The sequence below is a fragment of the Thunnus albacares genome, chromosome 21 (genome assembly GCF_914725855.1).
Source record: "Thunnus albacares chromosome 21, fThuAlb1.1, whole genome shotgun sequence".
NCBI lineage: Eukaryota > Metazoa > Chordata > Actinopteri > Scombriformes > Scombridae > Thunnus > Thunnus albacares.
In genome coordinates, this window is record NC_058126.1 from 14105691 (window position 1) to 14120033 (window position 14343).

The 14343-nt window shown below is 39.2% G+C and overlaps 1 protein-coding gene across 4 annotated transcripts in view; it reads left to right on the top strand.

Annotated features, from left to right (window-relative positions):
- The window catches only part of c21h8orf34 (chromosome 21 C8orf34 homolog), a 58965-nt gene that overhangs the window by 42556 nt on the left and 2066 nt on the right, over window positions 1–14343 (top strand). For all 4 annotated transcript variants that reach the window (XM_044338834.1, XM_044338832.1, XM_044338835.1 and 1 more), the window contains exons 11-13: window positions 4774–4900; window positions 8596–9056; window positions 12161–12257. In XM_044338834.1, the coding sequence (XP_044194769.1) occupies window positions 4774–4900; window positions 8596–9056; window positions 12161–12257 (685 nt within the window). The remainder of the gene's footprint in view (window positions 1–4773; window positions 4901–8595; window positions 9057–12160; window positions 12258–14343) is intronic.

A 14343-nucleotide genomic window follows, 5' to 3' on the forward strand; every position in this document is an offset into this window, starting at 1 on the left:
GCAGAGAAGAAGGAATGGTGAAAGTGATGATTTGTTTTTGTATTGATCTTTTTGTCAATACACTTTAAGTTCAAGACCATTTTACTGTTTTATTTCAACTCGAAGAAAGTTGTGAGGTTTTACTTTAAGATTATTTTAATTTTGCTAATCTCTAGTCCAGTATAATAACCCCCCCTTTCTTGAGAGTGGTTCAGAGATGCAATTATTGAAGTTGCAGTTGAAATTGACATTGAAATTGACCCATATAAACATTATATACCATTTACAATGACTAGGATAAGCCCATATAACAAGTATTCTTATTTTCAGGTTTAGTAGACAGCACAGGAAACTATTTTGATTTTACTGTATATGTTTATATTGTAAAGAATAATATTAATACACTAATTAATACATTGGAAAAGTCAGAGAACTTTAAACTATTTGAGTGTATACATTCAAAAAAAAAATTACAGCAAGCTCCTTTAACTGGCATAAGATTCATATGAGTAAAATGTGTGTGAATACACTTGTTTGCATTAATTCTGTGCATACATTGTCACCATTTGGTATCATGCATCCTCAGTCTACATTTGTTCTGACAAGCACTCTCCATACTGAGACCAGATCAATCAACTGCTACATGTATAGAAACTGCAGAATCATGACTGATTTTTTTATTTTTTTATTTAGCAAAATTAACTGCAAAATGTCACACAATCAAAAGCAAATCACCTTTTATGAACCCAAGAAACTACTGTAACCATTTGTGTTATGGCACTTCTTTCTCTTTGCTAAATATAGGATCTAGTTTGAAGATGAAAGGCTGTTGGTGGGCAACAGATTGTTTGTAAATGTGATTGTTGATGCAGAGCTATTCCAATCTAGCTATTGAACATTGATTTTTTGCATACTTTACAATCCAACCACACATGAAAATTTCTTGCAGAACATACTTTATGGCTTGATTACTTTCTAATTGAACTTTATGATTCCCTGAAAACATTCCTCTCATTTCCCATTTGCACTCCTTTTGGCATAACACTAAACTCCTCTGTCAGTTGGCCTTTTGTGACTGAGGGATAGACATCAGTCATATAACGTATTTTTGTCATGTATGAATAAGAGTCTAACTGTGTTATTGTCAGTATCCTGTACGCTTTTGGCTGTGCTAACTCTTGAGAACCCCTTCTACAGTCCATAAAATCCATTAAGTGATTCTGCTGTGAGCCAAAACAAGAAGAACTCATTAAAAGTTGAGTGTTACCTCTCACATCCCATATCCTCCTGTGGCTATGCAAGCTAGGAGGGGCTACAACAGTAAAACCAGTTATTTGGAAAACATACAGCATGCCGTATTTCTTACGGTTAAATTTAGTGGATCGACCCATTTGAGAATTTGACAGGAAACATAAACATTGAAATTTGTAAGTTGTTTCTCAGCCTTACCCTGCATTTCTGCCAGTAAATCAGGTGTTCTGACCCCAGAGTCCATGTTTAATGCTTGTCTGTAGCATGCATCCTTACATTTTAACATGTTTTATACAAGAAAATGATTCAATACGAGTGACCTGTGATCATTTGCTCATAACAAAGATGATCTCTCCCTGCATGTTTGAAAGGCTGATAATCCATGAAATCAGAAAAGTTGGTGTTTGGTTATACTCGATGTTCTCTACCTCATGTGCAGATCAAATCCGTATGTCCTTACATGAGCTCCCATCTGTCAGGATGTTCTCTTCCTGACTCTTACGTCAACGCTTTTTACACCTTATTAGACGAATACTTGCTGGGCTGTAATAAATAGGTCTTTGCTTCCAATTTTCACATTTCAGGTATTCTTGAGATTAAAATCATGGTAGATTAAACTAAACTCATGAGATACAGTCTGGCTTTGCAAAGTTTAAGTGTCAATCATCCAGAATTCTTAAAAGTGCAGTTACGTTTAAGTTCTCATGATGTTTCCATCTTCTTCATTACTAGAGGAGGCGCTTTAGCTTTGGATGAGTCAAACCACCAAAACCCTTTATGTAGTAGAAGCTATTGGTAAGATAGTTGCTGGATCCATAACTCTGACCCTTGAAACAGAAAAAGGTGTTTGGTGAAGCTCTGGCAGCGGCACCATTTGTGTTGTACAACTACTTTTAATGTAATCTGTGATGCAAAAACTGTCTTGTAGAATAGCACCCATCACCCCCGGGAACAAATAGCCCCAAGTTAGGTCAGATTTCCCAGTTAAAGGCCTAAAATAATCATTTTGAAATGAGAGACGTTGCTCACCTGTATGTGTGTGTGTGTGTGTCTGTGTATTGGTCCATATGCTACCCTGGTCCAACCACAACAAGAGAGTCCATCAATTGTGATTTGCAAAAGCCAGTAAGGGGCTCAAACCTCCAACCCAGCCCAACCACGTTTGAGGTCTGTGACTGCATGCACACAGCCCGAACAGCTCTTGTTGTGTGCAGGGCAATGTTGGACCAAACCCCAGATTGTGGTGATTATTACCGCTGACCACACACGTATAGCTGCACACATGCAGACTATAAAATATTTAACTCTACACTTCCATCCTCTCTCTTTCTGTCTTGTTTGCTCTCAACGTGGAATCAATTTAGCAAAAAACGAGATCCATGTTTGTTAGTTGGGCAGAAGCATCACCAGAGGGTTTTTCCCTTTTCTCTTTTAGGTCTTTAACTTTTTGTCATACTGGGAGAGAGATTATACAATGTTGGTTTTGCACCACTGACATTAATATACTCGTAAGTAATTGCAAAATCATAGCAAGCCTTTATTTCGGAGATGAAAAGGCATTCCTTCTCATCTCTTTGTCTCTGTAGATTAAAGCCTCCGATCTAAGCGTTCAAAGGGGAAAAAAGTTTTTGGGCTCAGTATTTGGGCTCATGTCATACATTGTTTCTGATAAGGACAATAGTTGCTTTAAACCACAGTGAAGGAAGAAAGCTTTTCATCATTTTCATTGTGTTTCAGTGTGCAATCGAGAAGTCACTTTTTGTTTTTGCCAACTTACTTTGTAGAGCCTTGCTGCTTTGTACATGTTTTTTTTAACATTATTTTAACATTCAGCACTATTATGACATTGTACATTCAGTCTTCTAGCTGACTCTGTAAATATGTATGACTTCACAGAGACATGATAAAACAACTGTCATATTTTGATTGTAATGCCTGTTTGTTTATTGATGTTATCTGAGGAGGTGAATTGCTTGCAGACTCAGTATATCCTGTTTGTTTGCCTGGTCATGGGACTGTACACTACTACCACCAACCGTAGCCTCCAGTCTCTGGGTTATATGGTCCTGATTACAGTATCGTCTTTCCTGCAGTGGACAGAAGAGCCTTAGGGCAGATGGTGTACTCAGGGTGTTGCTGATAAGAGTATATCTGTGTCATTGGGTCTGTAGTATTGCTTTACTATATAATGACTTACAATGTAATGAAGATTGTGAAATGTGTTTGGGAAACTTAAACTAGAAATCTGTTGGTGGCCTTGTTTGCTAGAACTGAGAGGACCTAGAGCGAGAGGAGGACAAAATGATGTCATGCTGTTGGATTTGGGGGGATACCACCAAAGAGAAAGAAATAAAGTTGGGGAGGGGATTCAGTTGTAATGCCTTGCTGCTTTATGAAGGCTGTAATTAAGGATTGGCTTGTGGATTTGTGGTTCTGCTGCCACAGAACGCCTCATGTATCTGACAGGCACAAAGATCAATGCCATAGACCCTGGGAATTATGTTCAGTCATTTATCAGAGGATAGAAACTTCATTTGTTTTTCACTATACCTCTTCTTCGGAAAAAGACTTTTCAGCCCACTCTGAATCCTGAAAATCTTAAAATGAGTAGCCTGTTATTTCCCAGGTTTGTCTTTAAAAACTGCTGGAAGACTGCACTGTGCGCATATCACCAGATCTCCCAGAGCCTTAAAATGTCTTTAGTCTGTGTCAGCACTTTGTCAAGTCAACTCTGTCTCTCATTAAAGGCTTAGCACATCAAATGATGTAAGTGCTGGCATCAGAGGTATCGTAACTTATCTAGTGTAAACCAAACTTACATGAGGTGGAATTATGGCTGACAGATTTTATTTCTCACCTGTGCTTGGAGCTCATGTGCACTTGGTCCATTGGCTTAACAGATCATCTGGCCACTTGTGTCCCATCAAAGGAATAAATAGGAGGATTAGGCATGCTGCCATTACAGGACTTGGCAAAGCCCAGTCTGTCTAACAGGTCTCTTTCCAAATCATGCACTTGGCCAGGTAGCGGTGAGAGCAACATAGACCAAAGCAGCAACTATAAGCGATCAAATCTGCCTTTTTAGAATTCCTTTTTTGGAATATGACTATCTTTATTTTTGTATAATGCCATATAGTTGGCTCGTGTTACAGTAGTTTATGAAACTATCCAAATTGGCTGATTTATTGTTCAATAACTGCCTGTGCAAGGTTTGCTGCTGTCAGGTTCTTTGCCAAGAAGTACTAGTGTGCATTTGAGCTCCTATAGATTTACTGATAGTTATACAAAAATGTCCCGAACCACTACTGACAGCCTTGTGTCCCGCATTCACTAAACAGAGTGCAGTGCACGCTGTACGCTTTCATCTACACTTGCTGTGGTTTCTTGTGTTTTTCTAAAGCCTATAAAATAATAATTGCCTCTTTTTTCCAGGAGATATGGCTCAGATATTTCCAGCAATAGCTGACAATTATATAAAGAGTTAATTGAAGGGTCTTTCTTCTAATGTGACTTTCTCTCTTTTCTGTTCCCCTCGCTAACTAGCGTCAGGCTGTCTGGGAGGCTGATCTGAAGGCTATGAGAGGTGGGAGCTCTGTCGGGCAGACGGGCCTGCTACTGGGTGACTCCCTCTTTTCTAAAGAGCTGGAGAACATGGGCAAACAGCTTGCTGGTAGGCAGTTGTGTGTGTGTGTTGGTGGTCAGAGTCTGTATGGTGTGCATATACATCTGCTGCGCCTTTGTACATATATGAGTTTGTCTGTGTATGACTTTAATGATTAATTGTCTGGGTAAGTCATATCAGTCTACACTGTGCAAACATGCAGACACACACATACACTTTGATCTACAGAGACAAATAGAAAAATGTTACTTATGAGTAGTGGGAGGGGGAGAGTCCAGCCAAAGAATGCACTGCTGGCCAATTTTCTTGGTTAATTAAAAACTGATCTCCTTGCTAAAATGTGTCGGAACTAAATAGAAAAAGCAATTAAAATAATTTCCACATGCCATGAATTCATCTCAACTCCAACTTTGACAGATTCAATCAATAACTCCATCTCCACAGAGTCATTTGGAAGTGATTGAAGCTTGAGTCAGGGCTGGAGACTGGTTTTTGTCAGACAAAATGGAATTTGTGCGGCATTTTTAGAAATCATTCCTAATGCAGTTCAAGGCTTGTCTTTGATATTAGTGACGTCTGGGTGACTCAGGGTCTCCTTTTGTTGTCATGATGATCAAGTATGTATTCGTTTATGAATCAGATGAAAGTGGAGGCCTGAGGGAATGTCACCATTTACCATCATGTGTCACCCACTTGTATACGCATGTCTTCCCACTTTGACAGCATCACTTTGTGTAAAGACCTTGTATTCACATACCAGAGTTATTTAAAGCATATTGGTCCCACTTGGTGAACCTATTACTGTCACCCAACAATGGTCCCAGCTGCCATGGTATTCTCCGCTCATCTGCACATTTGCACTGAATACATTGGTTGCCTTAGTGCCTACAGAATAAACCGGCATGCTGTTGTGTTAACAGCACATTAACTTTTACCCCAGAGGTCCTCAGATGGCATTGATTTCTAGTTGTTTTAAACTGAGTTACTGAATATTCAGGCCGAGGGCTCCCACCAGGCGGTTTAGTGCAGCTGTTCAACAAGCTAATTCAAGCCTTTATTAGCTGCTAATACTTTCCATATTTGGATTCAGAGCCTAACTTTTCATCTTATATTGTTGCCCCAATTATGTGGTTGTGAAATCACCCTTTGCCTGCCTTTTGTGATAAAATGAATCCACATTTATTAATTACCGCTTATTGAATTACTTTTCGCAGCACTGCTTAATTTGAATGCAGGTATGTCTAAAATAGAGTTTTACCTAATGCTATCATTCGAACAGTTTTGGAATTGCTGTCAGTATGATACCAAACAAACATTTAATTTGTTTTTAGTTTGGGGAATATGAACGTTTGTTTTCATTTAACAAAATATGTCAAACTGCATAATATAGCAGTGTTATATAAAAAACTTTGTCTGAACAAAATATGGTCCAAAGTGACAACAGTTTTCAGATTTACATTAAGAAATATCTGATTAAAGAAAAAGTGACCGAAGAATTTGTCATACTTTTCGACTCTTAGTCTGGACACATTTTGGCCAGTACTCAGTTGGCCCCAGCCCCAGTGGGACTGTGCACTTCTGCACATAGCTGTACTTAATTTATCTATCCAAGGACAATTACTTGTATATACATTTGTGTTGTAGTAGGACAGCAGATGTAATTCAGACATGTCATTAGCAGTTTTATTTATTTTCACAGGAAGGACCCAATAAAGTTTGCATGAGTTGTGATGGTTGTATTGCGTGCTGTGGCCCTGTACTTTCCCACCATATGAAACTGCTGCTTGATCAAAGACTTTAATAGATTAGATCTGTTTCCATTTTTTCATGTCTCCTTCGCTCTGTCTTTCTCTGTCTCATCCCCCACCTCGTTCTTTTTCCTTTTCTTATTACTCAAAGATTGGATCAAAACCTATCAAAGGTTTTTACCATATGGATTTTGATTCCGCCTCTTTGATCTCAAGGAGCCGTCATTTTATATCAGTGTCTGTGAAATGGCTTTTAGTATTTCTGTGTTAAACACTGTCAATTGTGCAGATCTTTTGTTAAACTAAAGCTGCTTGTCATAGACTACTCATTAATGGCAGGAAGTCAGGGGAAGCGACTGGTTTACAATAAAATCATGAGTGGAGCAACCATTTACGGAAGGGAAAAGGATTTTCACAACAAAAACATGTGGTGTTTATCATTATACTGGTAAATAACTCAAGATGAAAATATCAACTTTATGGGAACAGATCGCTAATGAACATATCCTGTTTACGATATAATAATAACATCTTGTCGTGATGGACTTTGTGTGGGTGTTTAAAGTATTTAACTGGGAAATAATCATATATGGAGCTTTAGTTTACTCCAGCTTTCCTTTTGTGTATATAGTATTTATTTCACTGTTACAGAAGATTTTTCCCTCAGCACAAGGAAGACTTTGTTGTCCGTTTTTCATGCAGACCATCAACCTAATAACAATGCTTCTTTATTATTACATCCTGCAGTCCTGTCACTGCCACACACTGAACACCCTACAGAGTTAATTATCTTCTAGCTTTTAGTCAGTCAGGCCAAGAAGGGCCAAGCTGTAACCTGCACCTTTAGTTTTCCCTCTTGTTATTTAGAAAGTAACATGTGTACAATATATTAAGGTTAAAGCAACACAGACACGATGTCAGGCAGTACACATGCAAGGTTATTGAACACATGGGTGAGGTACTAAGCTGTATGTGCTCTGCGTTGTATCTCACTATAAAGGTCAACCTCCATACAATCAGAGCTGATTAAGCACAGAAACAACAATCTCCTTATGCATGTCAGAGAATTAAATATATTAGATCCCTGCAGGATGGTGTGCAAAACAGTCTGCAATAGATTTTAAACCAGCTAAGTAATGTCCCAAAGCTGCATTGAGAGTAGTGCTGCAGACGTTTTCAGTTTTGCATATTAAATGAATATTTGTCAGTGAAAAGGAGCATGTGTTTAACATTTTTGCACGGAAAAATGTTGTTTGTATAGTAGAAGGCACTATTTGCTCGAAAACAAGGAAGTCAGGGTTTATGAAATACTTGTCAAGCTTCCTTTTGTTATTTATTTAACGTCACACATATACAGTTTTCCAGAAATACTCGCTTCTGATGAGTCACTCCTGAAATTATCCCTCTCAAATGATAACTTCCAGACTGGTTTGTTGAATCCGTGATTGCCAAGATCTTGAACAAAAGCATAAAAACGTGGAAAAAATGATCCAGATGTTGATCACAGAAGTTGGCCGCGTCACTTCTTTCACAAACAAAAATGTTTTTGAGACTACCAGCGAGGCAAATAAATGTGTTTTTGTCAGGAACACGAGAAAAAAATGACCGGGCTGTGCTTACTGTATATCAACTTGGAACCTTTTCTGACAGAGGGAGCTGGATCCACCACAATTTACAGGGTCTATAAATATTGTCATCATTGCCCAGAAGAAGGATTAAACTAAGCAGTCTCGCCCACTTTAATGCTCAGTAAAGTTTTTGAATCATCAGTCTTGTATGATACTAACCTCATAACAACACCCTGAGAATGTGTAATAAAAAATTAAGTCAGTTACTATTAGTGGAATCATATAACATTCATATTTAAATGTGTGGGAAAAAGGAGTTTAATGAGGAGACCAATTCACTCCTTCAAGCTCTGTAGCTGCTGACTCTTAGGTTTCAAGTATGAAATCTGGATGTTTACCTGAATTATCTCCTTTTTTTTTCCTCCAGAGGTTGAGAAGGACTTGGCCAAGCTGGCAGAAGTAGGGAAGATGACCACTCGGAGCACCAGTAATCCGCACAGTAGTCTGCTCCATACCCCCCTGCGTCACAGAACACTACCAGACACACTTCCTCTGCCCAGCCTGGTGTCCAGGCCCCAGTCTCCAGCTGGCAGCCTCTCTGGCAAGCCTTGTGGTGTGGGCCTCCCCCTGCTCAGCCCGAAGTCCTCCTCCCTGGTCATGGGTCGGACTCAGTCTCCCAGAACCCCCGGTAGGCCCCTAACCCCAAATAGTTTACTGACACGCTCCACCTTTAACACTGGAGCTCAAAAAGAGGTGACCTTCAGGAGGTCGCGGAGCCGCCCTGTGACGCCCACAAGTCAGCCCACACATCCCCGACCACTGCTCACCCCTCCTGGACTCAGCACTACAGACAGCCTTGGAGCCAGCCTACGGGCCTACTTGTCTGAGGTAAGACTCCAAGCTAAAATATATGCTATTGTCATCAAAAACACTTTTTTCTCATGTTAAGCAATAATGCATAATTGTCGGGCAAAGTTGCATTGTGGCAGGTGACATTTTGGTCACTTTATCAGTACTATACCATAGAAAATAAAAAAAGAGAAACTGAAAATAATGTGTTGAGTGTCAGTGCTGTTTGAGTTAGGGTTAAATGAGAGAACCATGTCTGTCCATTAACACATGAAGCTACAGTCGGGAAACTGTTAGCTTACTTTAGCATAGAGACTGGAAACATGTGGAAATGGCTCTCCTTAAAGGTAAAGTCAGCAATTTTAATTCAATATACTTTTTGTCAAATTCAGCGCATATCTCCTCATGGTCTGCTAGCTGTTTGTTCTGTGTGTGCATTGAAAAAAATCTGGTGTCCATACACAGCACTGGCTTTGTAAATGGGCATGTAAACACTGGCTTGGAGCGACCCTCACAACACTACTCGAGCCAATCAGCAGTAGGGGGGTGTTTGTGCTCGTGGACAGGAGGAAGTCATCAGAGCAGCTGTCTGTGTGAGGACATGACAGTCTCCCGTCTCCAGCACCCGTTGAATGGTGAGGGAGGACTTGCAAAATGGAGAGAGAGGTCATGGACAATTCACACACTGAATCTGAAACAGTCTCATGGAGAAGTCTGTTTCTGTCATGTTTAATCTGAGCAGACAGCTGTTAAAATTACACAAATATCATGTGTTTTGAACTTATTAACCGTATCAATGAGTCAATAAATACAAACATTGTCGATTTCTTCTTGTGGAGCCAACATGCAAACTATTTTGGTTCAGTAAATTTCTGCTGTCAGTCAGCCTGATGAAGGCAATTTGGCCGGCCGCAATCCTCTCAGCTCCTCAGGAGCTGCAGCTGACAGATGGCTGCTTCTGTGGACAGAGACGCTTAACGTAGGTCAAGAGAGAAGTGGGGAAGCCGCAGAGAGGCAGAGCGTGTGGACGGACTGTTGTGCTCACGAGACAATTTTTTTTTTCCACCCGTGATAATGTGTGAGAGGAACATAAGTGACTCAACAGCTGATGCATCGCTCTGGATTCCACCATGTTTCTCTTTTGGTTGGTGCCTTGGCAATGCGTGTTCTTGAATTTTGGGGGGCGGAGCTTCTGAAGGAGCACGAAGGGAGGGCGGAATTTGTTTGGGTGTTTAGTTCAAATATCAACAATCTTTCCCCAGAATGACTGACTCTACCTTTAATATATCCATGGGAAACAACTTTCCTCGATCTGTCCAAACTTTTTTTTAAAAATCCACCTACTGGCACCTCTCAAGATTATATCTCATTTGTTTAATCAGTACAAAAACTAGCTTGTAAATGTGCTAAAGTGTATGTGCCGGATTATTTCTTGGCTGGGCACAGTGACTTCCTGGAGTGTCCACTGGTTGCCTGGTAAATTTGTGGTGATAACAAGACCACTGTGCCCCGCTGAGATGTAGTCCTGCACATAAACCTGTAAAACCACAAACTGTCATCTTTACACTTTGGTTTTCATACATTTTTGTTTGCCTTCGACACAGCCAAGGTAGCTGTGTCCTCTGGCTTCCAGTCTTTATGCTAAGCTAAGCTAAGTTAAGCTAATTGTCTCCTGGCTGTAGCTTCATATTTAATAGACATATATGAGAGTGCTGTATTATAATTCAACTCTCAGTAAGAAAAGAAAGCAAATAAGTGTAGACCAAATAAGCATATTTACCAAAATGTCAAACTATTCCTTTAATGGACACAGTATCTTCCGTGGCCATGGTGTAAAATCAAATTCTACATTATATTTTAGCTATTTATTTTGTAATATATATCTAACAATGAAAAAGATCAGTCACACCCACAGTTTATAAAACATGGGGTAAAATGGTCATAAACTTTGGGTCATGGACTTGAAAATCACTCCAACTTTATTGTAATGTTTTATAATGGTTAGAGTGAACTTGTGTGCTGAGCGTCAAATAGGCTCAATGCCCAAGTAAAATTGGCTGTAGAACATGAGTCTTTACAGAGAGAGATTGAGTGAGAGCACAAGAACACACAATATCACACATGTGCATTCCCTCACAAACACACATGCTTCGTGTGGGGTTTAGTGGAGAGTCATGGAGGTCTGTACAGTAGGATATCATTTCATTGTGGAAAAATGAGTCTGGCATGAAAGGGGACCTTTCAATGGGAATTCTTTCTTATATTCCTTTCATGATCTACTTAACAGCAGCGCTGTTAAATATGAGACCTTTTTTTGAAGGTTTTATTAATGGTGGGCAGGAATTTTGCAGTCCCTCTGTATATTCTCTGACAGTTACGCTAGTTGACACCTAGTGAGATTATCCAAAACACCAGTTCACCCAATCTGCTTTTATTAAGCACCTACTGTAGGCCCCAAAAGAAGCCTGGTCATGGAGTTGGTGAATCCTGAATTTATTTAAATCCTGGATTTAAATGAAATAAAGGATGTAAATTTTGATTTTCTTGTCTCTCTGTACTTGTGTAGCCATTTAAAGAAATGGGGGCCATTATTTTTGCACTGAAATATAAGAAGACGTAAAAGTATTTTGTAGAGATCATAGAGCAATTTATTTGTCCAGGCTTTGCCCTGAGGACTTTCTTAGGTGCACATAAGAAAATAAAAACGGCTTTAGTACCACCATGTCTGATGTGTGTGAGTTGATTGAGGTATATTGTGCAATATCATTTTTCGACTTGTTCCTCCTTTTATTGGGGTCACTCCAACTTTCCATGTAATATGATTAGAGCCTTAAATAGGGTGGAAAGAACACATATGTCTTTGAATGTCAAGACATTTCACTGTAATATCAGTAGATCTATAATCTAAAATTTCTAAAGGAGATCTTTCAGCTGGATTGAATACATTTCAACATTTGTTTTTTGTTCATTCTCTACAGTTCCTTGAATAAGACATGTGCTTTATGCAGAGGGATGAACAGATGGAAAACTTAACAGTCTGATTAAAATTAATTTTTCTGTACTTGTTTTTCATCTCTATTTATCTTCTGTTATCTACACAGAATATGCATGACCCCAATCTTTTCTTCTCTTTGGCATTTCAGGATGAGTTTTACCAGCAATTACAGGCCATTCGACAGCCTTGGCATATTCCCAGTGACACAGACAGTGACATCCTGGAGCCACCTGAACAGGACAAGAGTAAGTGACCTACCTACTCTTCCTTCCTTCTATCTTTTGTTTCTTTTTAAACTTCTACATTCATTATTTATCATCTTCTAATTCAGATTCATTTTTTACTCAATAGAACAAGCTGAATCCGCAGTTCCCAAATTTGACAAATTGCTAATGTTTTTACCTTGCCACAGCTTTTTTCTTTGTAGGATGTGTGGTTCATTTCATTACTGTAATGCCACATTACCACAGTGAGTGACTAATGTATTAAAGTGGCAATAGATCTATTAAAAAGTGAAGATTAATGTGCAAGTGTTCCTTGTAAAATTCTGAGATGAAGGATAAAAGCTGACACATGAAAATTTCTGCAATTGGGTGAAATCCTAGAGTGGTTCACAGGGGGGAAAAGGTTTCCATGTAAAATTTCCTTGCCTGGCATCATGCAAGAGATATATCTCTATCGAGATTCAGTCGATAGACAAGAATGGCTCTTCCTTGAATGTTGTAAATCCAGTCATAGTAGTGGTCTGGCTGGGAGACAGACACTACTATATTATATATTACTCAGGCTTTGAACATGACAGAATTAGATCAGACCTCCTTGAATGGCCTGGTCCATAAATCACATGAATGTATGTGGCAGTATGATCTGGCTTGCCAGAATGAAACTAAGAGTAGTTTTCAATTCACAGAGGTCCACTAACAACCTGTAAAATTTATGCTCTCTTAATACTGGTCAACATATGGTGAAACGTCTCTTATCCTATGAGATGTTTGTAAGAATTTATACTATAGCTGGACCAAAGGAAAACTAACCTCTGTAAACATTACATATTTCTGCAGGACAAGTAGTTTTTAGGGCCTGCTGTGTGAATGGAACGTGACTTATAGTATTCCAACCTCATTTCACTAAACCTTTAGGTCAGAACAAACAGAACCCAGAGTTTTTGCTATTTTTAGATCCTTACCAGTAGTGGGCTTAATAAAAGGCTAGAGGGCCATTAAAATAAAAAAGGTTTATCCATTTGGGAGTATGAATATGCTCAGAAGATTTCATGGTGAGATGATAATAAATAGAAGATACAGGATTATGTGTAATGTCAATGTTTTAGTTTGAAGGTGGTGCATGTCATGCTCATGGAGCACCCGAAATGGTGAACGTTCAGCCTACAATGGCAATCTTCTCATACATACACATAATTCTTTGTAGAGCTAGCCATCAGTTTTTGATGTACCTAAAGAACTGAAGTGCTGGTTAAAAGGAAATTCTGACCTGATCAAATTTCCAAACCAAAATTAATAGGAATCTAGCTTACCGTTGTCAAAATATCTTGCTCTGGACCAGCGTGTTAGATGGACAGACAGGCTAACTGTGCAATTGGCAGACTAACAGACTGACCAAAATCGCCAAAGTGGGGAAAAAATGCAAACTTTGCAGTTGATTTATGAAGAAGTCCAAAAATTATTTATGCCATGAAGTCAGAAATGTTCTCAAATTAGTGTAGCCTTGTTTTCTCAGTAAACAAAGTATCAGCATCAGCTACTCAAACTGAAAATCAAGTGCATGTGGGATTCAAAAAGACAGTTTTCACTGACGTTACGAAACAAGAATTCCAGTCAAACAAAAGACCGAGCAGGCAAATGGTTGTCACATGGAAATATAACCCTTCTTGACAAGTTCCTCTAGAGGGTCGTTGTTTTGCCAAATGTGTATCTTGCAAAATGAATGGATACATTTTCCTAATAGCCCCTGGGGGCCTGCTCTAAGGCTTGGCAATGGTAATGGCATGTTGAGAAAGGATATGAGCCACACATTGAATTAGAGGTGGCTCAGACAAGGGGAGAGAGAGACTGACAGAGAAAAAGAGACCCAATAGCCACAAAACGTGACAAAGGACTTTCTGGCGTGAGAGAAGGCCCACAGGACTGTGAAATCTGGTTTGTATGTATGTGTGTGTGTATGAAATGTGTGAGTGATTGCATTTGTCAGGGTAAGACATTAAAATTGTTTTCAAAAGCATTTTCCCTCCCTAATTTGATGTACAGTCTTTTACAGGGCAATTTTTCTTTTTTTTAAATTATAATCTGCAAACAGAGGAACAGAGTAACAATC